Here is a 16,943-nt window from a genome sequence, read left to right as displayed (position 1 = left end):
AGCAGGAATGAGTCTGTAATTACTTTATACATGTGACCACTGGTGATCATAAAATATGCTTTTACATAAATGGACTCTATTGGGCTCTATTCTATAGTAAGCTACAAATAAGTACTTTAAAGGTTTAAATCTCGGTCTAACAAAAGATGAGCTTTCACAAAAGATAACTTTGTTTTCAGAGATTAAATGTCACATGTACTTTTTTAGTGAAACCACATAAACTCAGACATCCAGATAAAAAAGTACATATTGACGTTACTCATTGGCTAGCTTAATTATAGTCAATTAAGCATATGTGGGGTAAAACAATCCAAAGATATTACAGGCAACTTGTCTTTTATGATTTGCTTATTTTCATGTTCATTAATTACAAAAATATGAATAATTAATCAAAATACCTCTTCCTAATGGTAACATATTTCATAAAACACTATTTCATCTTTTTTTACAAATGCTATTTCCCAGGAATCAAAAAGCCAATGCAGTCTAAATATTATAGTCAAATTTTTAAAAAGATTATTTCTTCCTAAACAAATTCATGGGAGTATGTCTGTCAGTAAGTAGTTCTTCACCAAACGATCAACAAGTTTTAGACCTGAACCCACTATTTTCTGAAGGGGGTATTGTTGAAAGGTTTATGCCAGTGTAGTCAAAGTCTTCTTCAAGAACACTTCAAGATTGAGGAGGCCACAGGAACAAATTCCTACTTACTAAATATTCCATTTACAGAAGATCCAATACATCAAAGCATAAAACAGAAAAGCGCTGTCGATTACCTGATATTCATTGGGCCAAAAGGTGCTCACTGCTAGCTCCGCCCGAAGCCAGTATCTCCCCGTGAATCCAGTCACATTCCAAATTGGATTAGCAAGCGGCCCTTTGTTCACCCTAACTAGTATGTTCAATGTGCCAGGATTCAGCCCTTTCGGGCTATATAACAGGTAACTGAAATCAATGCAGTGAGTGTCATTCTCCTTCATTGTAGGCAGCTGCAGTCGGGCTTTTTCTCCAGGGTCATGAATAGAAGAGTCCACTATCATATAGGAACCTGAAATGACATTATAAATAATGGACATAAACAGATTTTTAAGCCAAGGGAATATAAAACAGTGAAAGGATACCAATCCATTATGAACATTAAACTTAACTCAAAATCTATGACTTCCAGACCAGTGTCTAAGAAGATATCAATCAAGTTAGTAGGTGAATTAAATTCGTACTAGGTAACAGGCTTTGTTCAAAGTACATGCATGCATTAACTTACAGTCTCCCTAAAAAATCTCTCATTGTCTGTATCTTACTCAGTAAGAGACCAAGGCTACAAAAGTCCTATAGTAGACCAGGTAGAACCTGGATGAAACCCATGTCTCACTCCCCAAATTCTCTAGTTTTATAAGAGAAAGGGCTTTTAAAATATATTAAATAGACAAAACAGTACCTTACAGGCTTACATACACGGAAGGTGTACATTTCTTTTTCCCCAACCAGAATGTCATTGTAGGGAGATGGGTCAGAATGCAGGCAGAGAATCATTTCTGACTTTAAATTCCAAGATCATTACTGCTGGAAGTTACATGACCTTGCACTGTGCACTGAACACACTCTGGACCTCAGTTTAGGGAGGAAGTGGGAGGAAGTGGGAGGGCTTGTTTCAAACTTTTCTAAAGCTCGGACTTGAGCACCGCACAGGTTTAATGCAATGTCAGCCACTAGCTGTCAGCTCATCGCCTCTGTTATTTTGCAGACGAAAGTCACGCAGTGACCAACCATAAAAATGGGACTTCAAAACCAAGCTGCATTCCACATGCACCCAAGAACATCGCCAGAAGAACAGCTGTTCTCAGGTTCGGGTGGATACTGACAAAGGGACCCAGAACCAAACTGTCATCACTTGTACTTATCACACTCAAGGTACAACAAAAATTTTATTTTAAAATTATTTCTACTACGATGTCATTTTAACTACAGCACATTAGGTACAGAGTCACAGAACCCATTTTCTTTTTTTTTTTTTTTTTTTTTTTTTTGGTACCAGGGATTGAACTCGGGACCTTCTGCTTGCGAAGCAGGCGGTAGAACCACTGAGTTAAATCCCCGGCCCAACGTTTTTTTTTTTGTTTTTTTTTTTTGGGTACCGGGGATCGAACTTGGGTCCTTGTGCTTGCGCAGCAGGCAACGAAACCACTGAGCTTACGGAACCCATTTTTAAAAGGATTCCTCTTGACCCTCTCCCCCAAAACATGTATAATTACTTGACTCTCTATACTTGCCCTTGAAAACGTGGTAACTTGTGCCCAGGACACATGAAACACTCCGGCTACTGGTCTGAACATTTCAAGTGGCCCAAACAACACATTCAAGTCATCACAAACAGGCTGCTCTCAGCTACGTATAAACCTACACCTCACGTCTGATTTCCACTGAGTGGCAGCCTGTGGTTCGAAGCTACCATGAAGATTTTGTGTGACATCTGAACATAGTCCAAATACAGAACTTCTGTACCATAATAGCAGTAACTGAGGCTCACTCTAGTTTCCCAGTTCTCATCTTTTCTCGTAACCTGAAGTCTTTCTTTTTTGCAATTCTGACAGATGGCAGATTAATAAAATAAATTGTCCATGTGTACTTTTTTTTGGGGGGGGATGTCTTTTCCATAATAGGGTATCTTGCATCTGAACCCAATTTGCAGAAGCAGGATATTTCTATTCTTGGTTACAGTCACATCCTAAAATCGGTAACTGATGAGCAAGATGCCTTTCAGACTCACCACTGCATGTCATAACAATTAGTGCTCTGAAGTAAGACCAGGCCTGAGACAAGTTCTGCAGCATCACTGAGCCTCCGCTTGGTCACAGATTTGTGATCTACTTCTCCACTGCCGCAGTAATTCCTTCAGTAATATACTGTGGCAGTAGTAGATTTCAGTTACCTTCACACATTTATGTCAATGATGATTTCTGATGATCAGTTTTAAAATAGTGCTGTCTAGATGATTATTGAAAAGAAATGGGGTGAGAAAACTACATTCGTTTGTAGGTTTCATCAAGCTGACCACTGGAAAAGGCCACAAAATAAAAGTTAATCCAAACCATTTCAGCATTTCAAGGTCAGTCAGAGCAGGTTAAATAATATCAGAAGTGAGTGCTGATAAATCATTTCTAGAGAATGCTTCTGCTAAAAGGTCTTATTTCAATACAGCCTCATATCTCCAGACTCTCTGAGTGCTATGGAATAAGAATGCATTAACTGAAGAGTTCCAGGAAGGAAGAAGGAAGCGTTCACCTCACAAAGCCCTCTAAATCCTTTTGCTTTCCACCTGACAGAGTGAAATCTTCACAGTGCATTGCAGGGAGGTAGCTGCCTGTCTGACATAAGATTCCCCTCCACCATCCCAAACACAGAGAACAATGAATTCTTCCTAACTTCTAAAAAGTGCAGCCACAGTCTCCCAGAATAACTGGCCCTGAACTTTTAAGACTGGAACTTCTAGAACATGTGCTGCTCTTCTTTAAGTTATAATTTAAGCTTATTTACTGTGGTTCTGGCACCATATAACTAATCCCTCAATTATCTAACAAGAGTTTAGCAGCATTTAGTTGTACTTCGGCTGACTCGAAGCTTAATAAGAAATGTCTGTGTTCACACACATATAATGTATGAACTTTTCTCAACATAATTTCTTTAAGGTGCCCTTACCAATATTCTTTACAGTCTTTCGAGCAATGAGGTCTCAAATATACCATTCAAGACAGTTGAGAAAAACTTTTATGTTCGTATTACTTTTAAGAAAGTGTTACTTTCTGGACAGCAATTTGGCAATAAGAACAAAAATCCTTAAAAAGCTATATATACCCTCTGATCTGGCAATTCCAAGTTTACAAATGTATGTTACATAAATAACTATGTGAATGAAAGTGTACAAAGATAGAATTCAAAAAGATATTCATCTCATCACTATATGACTTAAAATGGAGAAAAATTAAAGGACTTTAAATATTCAATAATAAACAATTTGTAAAACTATGATGATGAATAATTATGTAGAAATTAAGAATTATATTAAAATATTTCATTTACAATATAAGTTATGTAGAATACATAGGTTGTAAGATATTACACTCATTGATAAAAATGTACATTTATCTTAAATATACTTTGGCATGTGGGTATTCTTAAATGCATACACAGGAACTTGCACAAATGATATCAAAACCCAAACACTGTATTATTGGTGCTCTAATTGTCTTCTCTATTTTTATGTATAGTTTCTTAATGTTGGGCAATGAATATGCCTTAGACTTGTATTTTCATTAAAAAGAGAATACATGAAAACTACTTTACATAAGAAGCATCAATTGAATAATGATATTAAGTAAATCAATAAATGTTGTTGGCCTTTTAGAAAATAAGATCCTCTTTGAGCCCTGCAGATTAACAGCATCATGGTATTTATAAAACCACAATACAAAAGCCAGACACTTCATAGTTCAGTTCAGTAAGAAAGTGAGCAAAAAGCAGCAAGTATTTACAATACATGGCAGTTTCTACTTAAAGAATAGCCAAAGAGGACGGGTCCCAAATTTATAAGCACCACAGTCTAATACAGATGAATAAGCAATGCCCTGTAGATTTATTATATTAATGAATATTTTATCTGTAAACTACACTTCTTGGAATAACATTAACAAAGGAAATCAGATCAATAGCCAAGAAAATAATAAATGATAAATAGCAGTCTGTATTATTCTTAAACTCTTTTATATATATGTTCAGATTGTGTTTGCACTTCAGTGCACTAACCTCATATTTTTCTTATTTAAAATTCACTGAAGATAGTGAGAGAAACTCAACATCTATATAGCTCAGAATCCACCTCTTTCCAGGCTCTTGCTCCAAAGGGCTTTGGTTACATTCCTTCTCACTTCTGTCCACAAACCACCTTCTCCAATCTGACAGACCCTTCACTGTTGCCTCCATCACAGTTTTACTTCCCATGGCTGGTTTGCACTTTCCAAATTTCTCATTCCTGCCCTAAATTATACGTTACTTTTGTACTAATTTTAAACAACTTATAAGTAGATCACTGATAAAAGACCATCCTCTTTAAGAAAGATAATGTTTTCTTAGAAAGCACTTCATTTATTCAGAGACCAAACAGAAGAGAGAAGCTACCAAGTAAATTTAACAAGTGTAATATAAAGAATGGGTAAAACTTTACAGCTGCAAAGGGGACCCAAAGAATAACCAAGTTCTCAAGGAAAGAGTAAATGTGGAAGGGGAGGGCATTGCTCAGAGTCCTTCTTAAACAAGGCGTGGATGTAGCCCACTACATGATGGACAGGTTGGCCAGGTCTCCCAGCCTGGAGCTGGTCCACATCTACCAGAGCAGCAGGGCACAAGCCCCATGCAGCAGGGTGACATCAGGCTGGGGATGTGACATCTACTTCACGTAGGTGGCCACCAGGTGACCACAAGACTATCTCCAAGCCAGGGCTGGGGCTGTGAGTTGACCCAGGAGCTCTGTGTGCAGCATTCCCACAGCACCACCCATGTAGTGTCAGTGAGAGGAGGAAAAGAAAGCAAACTTCCACCAGGGGTAGAAGTGCCCCTCTTTCTACCATGCCTCTCCTCTGTCCCATACTCAAAAAGGCACTGCGAGGACTGTAAAGGAGAAATGCTGAGAGATCAAGCTCTCGCTGTCTCAGAGCAGGGAATGACAGGCAGACTTAGAGCTGAGGTAATGAGTTGGTAACTGGCATGGTGGAACAAGGGGTGTAAAGTTCACTAAAGCCTTGTGAGTTGATTATCGGCACGATGGGATGAGGAGACAGAAAGACTCATCCTTACAATATGCCAGCATGTAACAGCTGAGACGCACTAGCTCTCCCTATGTGTGAGGCAGATTATCAGCAAACGTAAACACAACAAAAATAAAACAACGGCATCTGGGGAATGTCTCCTGAAGACGTAATGAGTTGATGGGCTCAGTGGTGTCACGGCTACCTTTGTGTTTAAAGGAATCCCTGGATTAGAGTGATAATTTTTGGAACACTTTAGTCGGAGTGCCTGTACATTAAAAGGATACTAAGGACATCAAAAGCCTTTCTTTCTTTGATTTCTATCAATACTGGGCATGATGAAAAATTAAAACAAGAAACTGTTTAAATAAGTACTAATTTGTTTAACAATAACAACATCCATAAAATCCCATTTTGTTAACCTCAGTAACATGAATTTATGAAACATAATTGTATTTTCCAAAACAAAAACAAATCTCTTTAACATTTGACTTAACAAAAAGCGAGCCAATTTTCTCATTTTCTCTTATTTTTTCGGTATGTTGTAATATCACACAACACAAAGCCTCTGGGAATTTGACCACATACTCATGAATAAATGAGAGAGAAAATGGGAAACATTTTAGCCCTTTTATTGAAACAATCTTTCCTCACAAATCTACTGAAAGAGTTTTTGTGGCTACTGTGATCCCTGAACTATGCTTGGAGAAACACTATTTTTTAATACACATAATTCTTTTTGCCTTTCTGCTCTCCTGAGAATAAGGTCAGTCTTGTTATTTATATTGACTCAGCTACATTTAGTCAACCATTAGTCAATGGAAAGATCTCTAAGAAACAGAAACCTTAACTAGGGTGTTGGATGTCTTGAGAATGAACATCAGTCAAGAAGCTATATTTTTTTTCTTCTGATATAAATACAAAGAGTATATAATAGTTCCCCAGAGAAAAAGCAGTAGCAATAGATGAATGGATACAAGAACACCTATGTTATATTTCACTTATAATATATACTGTATATATCATGCAGATATTAGATAATACAGATGTATTAGTTTTGATATGCATAACAAATATTTTAATAATAGAGTTGTATGATCTAATATTTCTATAATATATAGAGAGATTATTATAAAGCATAGGCTCATGTGTTTACAGAAGCTACAAGGTTCAGGCCAGGACAGTCACAGTTCCAATCTGAGTTTGAAGCCCTGAACTGAAAAGCAGGAGGCCCAATGGTATAAACTCCAGGTCAAGTCTGAGTCCAACCACCAAGAAAGTTAGTGTCAAGTTCAAATTCAAGTCTGAAGGCAGGAGCAGACAGCCGTCTCCACTCAAGACAGGCCCAGATGAATGCTTTCTTAATTCATCCAGAGCTCTATTCAGGCCCTCAGTGGACTGGATGAGGGCTAAACATCTGAGGGAAGGTAACCTGCTTTGCTCAGTCTGCCACTCGAAAAGTTAACCTCACTCACAAACCCTCGCCAGACACACCTAAACATAATGTTTGACCAAACGTCTGGGCACACAATGGCTGTATCAAATCCACACAAAAAATAAACCATCACAAGGGCTTTTTGCATCCTTTCTAGTCTCCAACCAGCAGAGAATAGGACTGCTATTAATGAAGGGCAGAGTACAAAAGAATAAGTAGTATTCTGTCCTAATAAGAAAAAGGGCTGAGTGTGTTCTTAATATTAATCTGAATAGTTAACAGAGCACCATGCCAAGGCACCAACACACTGGGCAAAACAGTTAGTTCTTGGCATCGAGTGAGATTTTCCCGGTAGAGACAAAGAACATGCCAGAAACTGTTCATGTGAGAAAGACTAAAGACAAACACAGTAATACCATGTCATGCCCAGACAGCAGCCTAAGAGGCAATCACCAGGCTTTCTCAGTAAAGACTGAAACTGAAATCATGATTTGGGTCCCAGCTTCTCTGGGATATTTTTTTTTCTTTGTAATAAAATTAACATTTCTAGGGCCGGGGACTTAGCTCAGTGGTTCGGCCGCCTGCCTCGCAAGCGCAAGGACCTGAGTTCGATCCCCGGTACCACACACACACAAAAATTAACATTTCTAAATGTTCCTGTTACTGTTATCTGTGTACTGAAGGCAATGTCACTACCCTATTTAATAGTGTCTTACATCTTTTCCTTTCCTGTTTTCAAGTCTCTTTCCTCCACCACCATTTTTCTTCATCTGATTAAGTGGCAAAATAATATCCTCACTTACGAGAACTAAGACATTATGAAGTAGTTTAAGTTTTCACTTTCAGATATTTTCTTCAAGGAAGTGACCAGCAATTGCTCTCATTTATGTGCAAGCTTTGTTCTCAATCATCCACTTCTCTAAGTTTTACAAAGCTCTGATCATCTCTCAGGAGGAAAACTGGAATAGGCTTCCAACACAGTTTCCACTCTAGCAGCTCTACAATAGTTTTCTATAGAGAGCCAGGTTTCTTTCTTCCCAAAATATAAAATTAATCTTTTTTCATCCTCAAATTGCAATAAGAATGAAATCCAAATTCTTTATCCACTCAGGTTCAGTATGGTTGGCAGCTTCCTTTGTCTTTCTCCCCCCATTATCTCCTTTCAGATCTTTCTTCACTTGACATTCTCCAGATACAGTGCTCTTCCTGCCGTCTCTCAGGAACCCTAGATGACACTTGGCTCAGTCTCAGCACCGAATCACCCTGGGCTGGGAATGCGGTCTCCTCAGCTGGCTTATTTCACTGCACAGGTCTCAGCCGAAGTAGCATCTATCAGCAAAGCATCCCTGGGTGTGTTAACTGAAGTAATTCCTCCTAGGATTCCTTCTAAGACACCACTTCTGTTATCTCTTAAATACTATTTGCCACTTACTGAATTTGTTTACTTGACTGAAAAACTATATGAAGAGCTGAGGTTTCATCTATTCATCCCAAAGCCTAGAACAAGGTCTCTGGCGCAAATGTTTTGTAACAAAATGCTCTGCATTCATGTGGGATTTACAGTACTTGCTTTAGTAGCCAAGTATTGGACTACGTATCTCCTTGCTCCTAGAGTAAGCCTTTCAAGATCAGAAACCTCTTTTCCCACCTGTTGGACCTTAGCACCTAACAGAAGGGCACCTGTCAATTCTTGGTGAACTCAAATGAAGAACTAAACCTGTTTTTTTTTTTTTAAGTCATTTTCCTCAAAGACAAAAGAAAAGGTCATGGAATTTGAAACGACTAAGCAATGTTCTCAATCTTGAAAATTTCCCAAAATACCTCCATTATTTAGCTAAGGTTGATATCAGTGTTCTCATTTTTTGTGTGTGGTCTTTTATCAATTCTTCAAGTTTTACATTCAATTTTTTTTCTTAAACTGCTTCTTCCTTCTTTTCTAGAGTAGCTGACCCTCTACATCATACAATTTGTTTCTAAAGACAGAAGGAGGCACATGTTATACAATACCATGTCAGAAAAAGTAACCTTATCCTCCAAACTGTAGAACAAAAGGAGCTTTTTTATGTTTGGAGAACTCTACTTCTAACAACTTCCATCTACCTAAAAGGGCCTCTGTTGCCTTGGGAAAACAAAACTGCTTCCTTCATATTCTGCAGAGTATAATTTTTCTCAGTTCTCAGTAAGGGCTTTGAGTTTGCTCTAGGTAAACAACGTGCATTTGAAAATTGAAACATGTCCTGATTTCAGAAAAGAGCCTCAGATAAACAAAACAAAACAAACCAACAACAACAAACTAAAAAGATTTTTAAAGTGAACGCAACGGCTCTCCTTCTTGGAGACTAGTCTCCTCGTGGAGTTTACTTGGCTGTGTTAAAATGTGGGAACTGGGTCAAACATTGTTCCATAATTTAATCCCCTGGCTTACTACATTTTGGAAAGCAAAACACAAACAGAGGCCCTTCTTTGGACCACCCATTTCCATGGTCTTCTGGATGATAAAGACAATGTATACAACATGATCACTCAAAGGCTTAACATCATCTACTTTCTTTATAGAAATGACTAATTTTATAGACTTTTTGCTTTATTTCCAGAATTGTTCAGGTCTTCATCTTTCTCTACTTCCCACGCACCTATTCAACTCTTTAGTTTCTGCAAACAACCTACCCTGTCTTGGTTTTCTCACTTTGACGTGTGTATGCATCTGAGTTTGTGGGAGGGCTAAATGACACAGTCTACATGGTGCACTGACTAGAAGAATAGAGAGGTCATCCATAATTTGTACTGTTGGACATATTTATTCCTTTCTGTACCAAGTAGTACAGAAAATCGACTACAGAAGTTGTGAAAAGAATATTTTCCAATGCTGAAAAGGAGATACTGGTGTTGAAGACCCTTCCACTACCATGGCATTTAAGTATGCCAACCTTTCCAAATGCTTCCCTTCATAACTCTTCTCTTCCATCTCAAAAGGAATCACCTCTCCCACCCTGCTCTTTCCTATCTGTTCCTCTGACCCTCTCTGTTTCACTCTTTCCTTCTTTGAAATCGACAATAAATTGAGAATACTCTTCTTGTCAGCATACACCAACAATGTTCAAGGAATCATAGATCTAAGTTTAAGAACTCTCTTTGTAAAATCTCTCCAATTTCTATAATCCCAGCACTCTGCTGTGGCTATCTGACCTGCATAGCTTTTATGTTATGAGGCACCGAAATGTTTTGAGAAATAGCTGTTAAAATGAAAAGGAACTTGAAAGAGAATCAGAACTGCATTATCCTCAAATGCAATAGTCTTTGTCCTGTATCCAATTTTGAAATCATCACTTGCCTTTTCAAAGGAACTAAGACTGGAATGGAGCAAACAAGGAAAGGTAAGAGACAGCCTGTAAGAGTCATCCTGTACACTCTGGGAAGTGCCTAAAGACTAAACACCATACTGACAATTGTAACATGCTATGTGAGATACTTAAATCCTCTTAACAATGTAAGTCAGAGCAGAAGGTCAGTACAGAGTGAGGGGCAATGTTTCGACATTTTCCATAGAAATGGATAGCCCCTAAGTCACAATCGTCTACTCCATGGTCACATTATGTCTGACGGTACCAAAATTCTATGTTTACATACTACTATTTTACATACTAAGCTTTAATTCTTTTTTTTTTTTTTTTTTTTTGGTTCCGGGGATTGAACTCGGGTCCTTGTGCTTGCACAACAGACAGTGAAACCACCGAGCTAAATCCCTGGCCCACTAAGCTTTAATTCTTACTAAAATTTAGTAATAACTGTTAACTACTTGATTGTTACTATTGTCATGATGACACCTATGCCTACGTAAGTACATGGAATTCATCAGAGAAGAGCCAGGCTAAATAGTTTGTCAACTGAGCTCTCGGTAGCAGGTCACAGAAGCAGCACAACTGCCAACCAAGGAAGTTTCTTCCTCCATCAAACTCTGACCGCTAATGTTGTGCATTACAATAGAAGAGATTTCTCGAGATATACAAAAGGTGAGAATAACACATATTCTACTCCGAGCTAAGTGAAGGCGAACCTCTGTTGAAGAAGAGGTTCAGAATTCCGGTTCTGGATGACCAGACAACCAAAGCAATGATGAGGCACTGCCACTGTACCTATCATTTCGCTGGCGAAAATCTGAGACTCAAAATGATGAGTGTCTTAAGAAATCACCAAAGGACTGTTGGAGACAATTTTTGAGACTGCCAAAAGTGGCCACTGAAAGAAAAAATACTTTTTTGTTTTCATTTTCAAACTAGTACCAAAGTCAAAAATCTGTTTGTTTGGATGAGCAGTCCTGTCTTCGATGGCTTAATGAAAGCACAAGACAAAACACTGGGGAGAGAAATGAAAGCCAAAGAGATGAGAAACCATGAGAGGCTGGGTATAAGGAAGGAAGAAAAGAGTCGAACAGGAAGAGGGGAAAAAAAGATGGAATAAATACTGACACTTTAACATACACGGTCTGGTAAAAGGGGAGGAAAGCAGGAAGGCAGACCAGCGGTTCTGGAAAAGGAGGCTACATTAATTTCCTCTGGCCTACGGGCACTTCACTGATCATTCGAAGATCATACAAGAGACTGCAGTCCCAGGAAATACAGCAGAAAAAGAGAATAATATCATCAGATGTTCAGATTATTGCTTAGTCTTCTATATCTAAAGGTTTGGTCATAAAATTAATGTACAGAAATTTTAAATCCTGATATTCTTTAAAGCTCCAAAAGGCTACATTAAGTTAGGGCAGCTCTACTGGAAATAATGGCCCCCATGACTTGAATTAAATGTAATAATGACTCCAATCACTGTTTTCTGGGATAAGGTTTTCGACTTCCAGTATTGTCAGTACAGATATTATTTCAAAATCAAATAAGAAAAAATCACCCAAACCCACTTGGTTGATAATGAAAGGCCATACCAGCCGAAGGTGAAGAAATGAACAGCATGCTAATCTTTCTGTGACTATTATCAGACAATTAATTCAGCTTCCTCATAGCAAATGCAATCACCCAAGGACATTTCTCCAACAAAACGTTTCTTTTAAACATAACCAGAAAACGTGCATGATGTAAAGGATCTCCACTCCAACAGTGTTTTTTTGCTCAGGGAGCAAATGAGGATTGTACTTTAATGTCTTCATAATGCTAACTTAAGGTTCAATGGGCAAACACAAACATGGAGATAGTGTAGACTTTTAGTTCCCACACTAACTTTGTAAAGCTTCCCTCTAGGGTGTACTGTGGAAATGAAAATAGAAAACAGCTTCGGCCAAAACAAGTAACAGTTGGATCTCTGACCAACAAGCAAGTACAGGTGCCCCCTCTGCCTTTCCCAAGGCGAAATACGGTCTTTCTTTTATGGAAAGGGAGAAGGAATGATCTCAAAAATTTAACTTTTATATCTTTCAAACTATGATTGAAATATATTTTCAGGATCCATAAATATTCATCAGCTAAGTGGAAATAACTCAAGTACAAAAAATAGGATCAAATGTCTCTTTCTTGAGAATACCACAAGCAAAGATATGTCTCCAACATTTTCTTCTTTTAAGTGTAATATTATCAAGTCATGTATCTCCCTAAGAATTATTTCTGTTCCTAAAAAAATGGTGAAAGAAAAAAAGAAATGATAGTTTGGACATGATCCTACAAGCAGGGACTAAACTCCAGAAACACCGCAGGCTGACAATGTTTAATCCATTCAATGGCGACAGACATTCAGCGGGAAAACAGTTCACGTCTGGGCACAGGTGGCAGCTATACATTGGAAATTCAAAATCCCTCCACACCTGGTCCATACAAAGCTTGCAATGCTTACCTGCAGCAAACCACCATCAAGAACTCAAAGTCCCTGTTCAGAGTGATACAATACACACTTGTGCCTTGATTTACCACTGATACTATTTGCTTGGAAGACTGATATTTTCTTTTTCTCCCCTAGGGTGCTCCAATATTACCTTCTCCGTGAATGCTTGTGTTGGATTATACAACTTTTTAGGTAACTAACAAGTTACATATTTCCAACTTCCTCTTATTATAATGTGTACCATTTCCCAAACTCAGTAGTAATTTAAGGATTATTAACCCCGATTATGTCTTTCTGCGGGTCAATCTACACATGGACGATATGCCATCAACTGAAGTGATGAAGATGATTAACAAAACAGCTTAAAACACTAAACATATCCTATTTAATGCACCCAACCTTCCAGTAAGCAAAGTATTGAAAATGTACTAAAATCCAAAAGATTATACAAAAAAAGGAGAGCTTTACAAAGGCAAAGTCTATTCTCAGAACTCCAACCAAATTCAATACTAATACAATTTTCTCTTGCATCTACATTATGCTGTCCATCACAGTGGATAAGAAATTCAACCTAAGAAACAACAATGTAATAAAAACATTTTAATTTTGTGGAAATCTAGTAAGTATGAATTTAAAGTGTTCTAACAATGCCATTTCAGTACCATTCCTTCATGAGGCTTCTTCCACAAGCATGACAATCGCACAAGGAATGACAGCATGAGCAAACAGATGACTTGTACATGAACATAAAGCTGAAGCAGCCTGGAAAAAAGACAGCGTGGCTGTAGGATTGCAGGGAGCGAGGCACAGCCTCCTCCTCAGGAAGGTGAAGAGCTCTCCCTGAAAGCGATGCTTGAGTTATGGGCTGAAGGATGGAAGAGTGTTATTAAAGAGAAGCCCACTTCAGGCCGAAGATAGCACCTGAGCAGTGGATCTAGGACAGGGCCAAGTGTAATGACCATAGAGCCTGCGAGTTTGACTGGAATGGGGAAAACAGTGGGACTGAGGATGAAGGAACAGGAAATATGCAAACCAAGGACCAGGCCTCCCAGGCAAAGAAACACTTTGTCTTTATTTTACCAATTATGAGGGACATAGAAAAGATTTAAACTGGGAAGACAGAAGTTGAGGTTTATATTTTGGACAATTACTCTGGCTACAATGTGGGAAAAAAGAGGCAGAATAGCGTGTGGTAAGTAAAGTGATGAACAGCTGTCCCACTCAGGTAAAGCAAAGTGTATTTATTTTTTTTATTTTTAATGTGATTAGTGCATGTTTCGGATACATAATGATTACATTCATCATGGGGAGTTGGTACATGTACTGTATGTAACACATCGTAATTCTTTTGCAAACCTGCATTTCATTATGAGACTAGATCACAGAAATGATGTGAGAGCCAACAAAGACCTGCACAACAGGAAAACACAATGAACAATGCATGAGATTCACTAGACACAGTTTTCCAGAATGTCCAACTATATATGTCATTCACATATTGAAGTCAATATTGTTGTCTTTCTCTAGACCAATTTTTTACTTCTTCCTGGGGTCAACAAGAACTGGTGAAGCAAGAAATTCACTAAAAAAAAAAAAAACAAACCAACAGAAAGAATAACAATACTATCTAAGGAAAGAGGGGCATTCGTTCCATTGAGACACCTAGAGAAGACGTTAAGTTGGAGCTGGACAAAGCAATCTGCTTCTCAGAGGAAAAATGTTGGCTATACACACATTTGTGAATCATCTGCATATATATTTACATAATTACATAAATTCCATAATGCTCTTATACTTCTGGGCTTTTAAATATATTCCAAACCCCCTCAAATATTTTACAAATAAAATGTGATGCTATGGAATGTGGAATGGAACAATCTAGTTGGAAACTTTTTTTTCATCACTACAAGTGACAGAAATACTAGAGAACAAGGGATCCGACATTCATTCTTATGCTCTGACTTACATGACCAGATTTTATAACTAATCTTTTTCTCACTATTTCTTTCCAAAATGTTATTCCAAAGTTGATTAACAAGTTGGGTGACTTCCAAGACCTAGGAGAGACAGCCTACAGCTGGATAAATGCCATTTAATCATGCACGCAGAAGCACACATAGTGTGAGTATGTCAAGCGTACTGGCCTCTTGACACTCATGAAACACATCTTGAATCTAACCAGCCATCTACTGATTTATTTCTTTCAAATACAAAACCCAAATTCCCTATTGAGCATGTTGTACATTTATCCTGATCAGCATTCAATTTAAAGACAATATATTCTGGGGAAGAAAACACTGACAAGATGCTACCACAGACATTATGTATCTGGAGAGGCAAAATTGGAACTAATTGTGACTGAAACACAACTGTGATTACCCTCTACACTGTAGTTTTGGCCTACAATTGTTTTCTTGAATTCAGAAATATCTGAAAACTGAAAATAAGGAAATAAATGAGACTAAACAAACAGGGTCATGGTGCTAAACTGCTGCAGGTACACTTCCTGCAAGGCATTCAGAAAGGACCTGAACCTTAAGACATCCTCAGATTCAGGAAAGGTCTCAAGAGAGTCAATGGTCAAACCACTGGACCGCTGGCATTTTTTTTTAATAGGTAGAAATGGTCCCAGGAATAAGTTGAGTGTGATGGAAAGAGTAGTATTGCTCACCCATCTTTCTAGTTGCCCAGGATAAATATTTGGACTAAAATCCAAAGATCGAAATTATCACCATTGCTCCTCCAAAACAGAATCGGAAAGGAAGAGTGGCTGTAGTAGCAGTGCAAGTTCTCAAGGGGCTGAGTAAAAGGAAGCTACAGGAGCCTGCAAAATCTAATTGTTAGACAACCTTAACAGATATGCTTAGATGACTTTCAAGAATGATCATTTTCTCTAGGGGCTACAGTTTCCTCCCAAAATAAGCTATTTTGTCTAAATACAAACCATTCCTTGCTTCTCTATCAAATTTGTAAAAATAGCTAAGAGGTCGCTGGACGGAATTGTCAGAAACAAGCCACATGGCTCATCAACAGGGCAAGCAGAAGGCTAGCAGGCTTTCTCTGGGAAACAGGAGGCCTCAGTACCCTGCCTACCTTGGGGAATTCCTTCATTCTACCATAGGACGGATGGGTAAGCATTATTCTTTTTACCTCAAGACCCTCTAAATGTGAGGGAAAGCATTCTCTGTTCAGCCTACGGGCATGAAACAGTTTATGAATAAACATCTGATTCCGTGTTTCTCAAACACGAGTGAAATACCAGTCACCGAGGAAGGGAATCGTCCCCCAACCCAAGCCAAGAAATTTCCATCCCACAGTGCAAACCTTGCCACCCACAGGCCAGGTGCTGGGGGCGAGGTCCACACTGCAACACAACATGGTCCTTGCCCAGTGTCTCCCGAGACCACGGAGTTTCCTGGTAAGAATGGGCTTGGAGTGATGCACACATCTTTTCCAAGGATCCTTCTTGCTTTTGATCCTGCCTCTGGTGTTCTAATCAGCGCCCTGCAAATCCAGGAGCCCAGCACAGTGCAGGCAAATAGAGGCTGTAGTAGTGCCGCAGGCTGCAAGAAACCACTGTGCAAGAAACCTGCAGGAACTCGCCAACCTGCCTGCAAGCCCCAGGAGTCTGGTTCTTTGGTCTTTCCACCCCCTAAGGCAGATTTCTCCTATGCCTGCGATGCGACAGGAGAGTGCATCACTAACTTAAACTCTGCTCCGATAAACGTCTGAGCATTAACTTACTGTGCTAAAGAGTGTACTCACGCCACGTATAAAATCAGTAAAATTCAAGTTAACATTTACTTAACATGACACGTTTTATAAAATCAAAATTGCAAATATTACCCAGGACACTGAAAAATATAAACCTCTAACTGTGTGGCTTATGT

At 38.6% G+C, this 16,943-nt stretch overlaps 1 protein-coding gene across 12 annotated transcripts in view; it reads right to left on the bottom strand.

Moving 5' to 3' along the window:
• Ptprk (protein tyrosine phosphatase receptor type K) overlaps positions 1–16,943 on the bottom strand; it is a 520,627-nt gene that overhangs the window by 327,131 nt on the left and 176,553 nt on the right. For 10 of the 12 annotated variants that reach the window (XM_087190286.1, XM_004845966.4, XM_004845963.4 and 7 more), the window contains exon 3: positions 777–1,048. The exons of the other annotated variants lie outside the window; for them this stretch is intronic. In XM_087190286.1, the coding sequence (XP_087046412.1) occupies positions 777–1,048 (272 nt within the window). The remainder of the gene's footprint in view (positions 1–776; positions 1,049–16,943) is intronic. 12 annotated transcript variants of the gene reach the window in all.

This window comes from Heterocephalus glaber, unplaced genomic scaffold, assembly GCF_053883595.1.
Source record: "Heterocephalus glaber isolate CG9 unplaced genomic scaffold, H.glaber_assembly_v1.0 deba00001550, whole genome shotgun sequence".
Classification (NCBI taxonomy): Eukaryota; Metazoa; Chordata; class Mammalia; order Rodentia; family Bathyergidae; genus Heterocephalus; species Heterocephalus glaber.
This window is presented reverse-complemented; position numbering and strand designations above follow the sequence as displayed.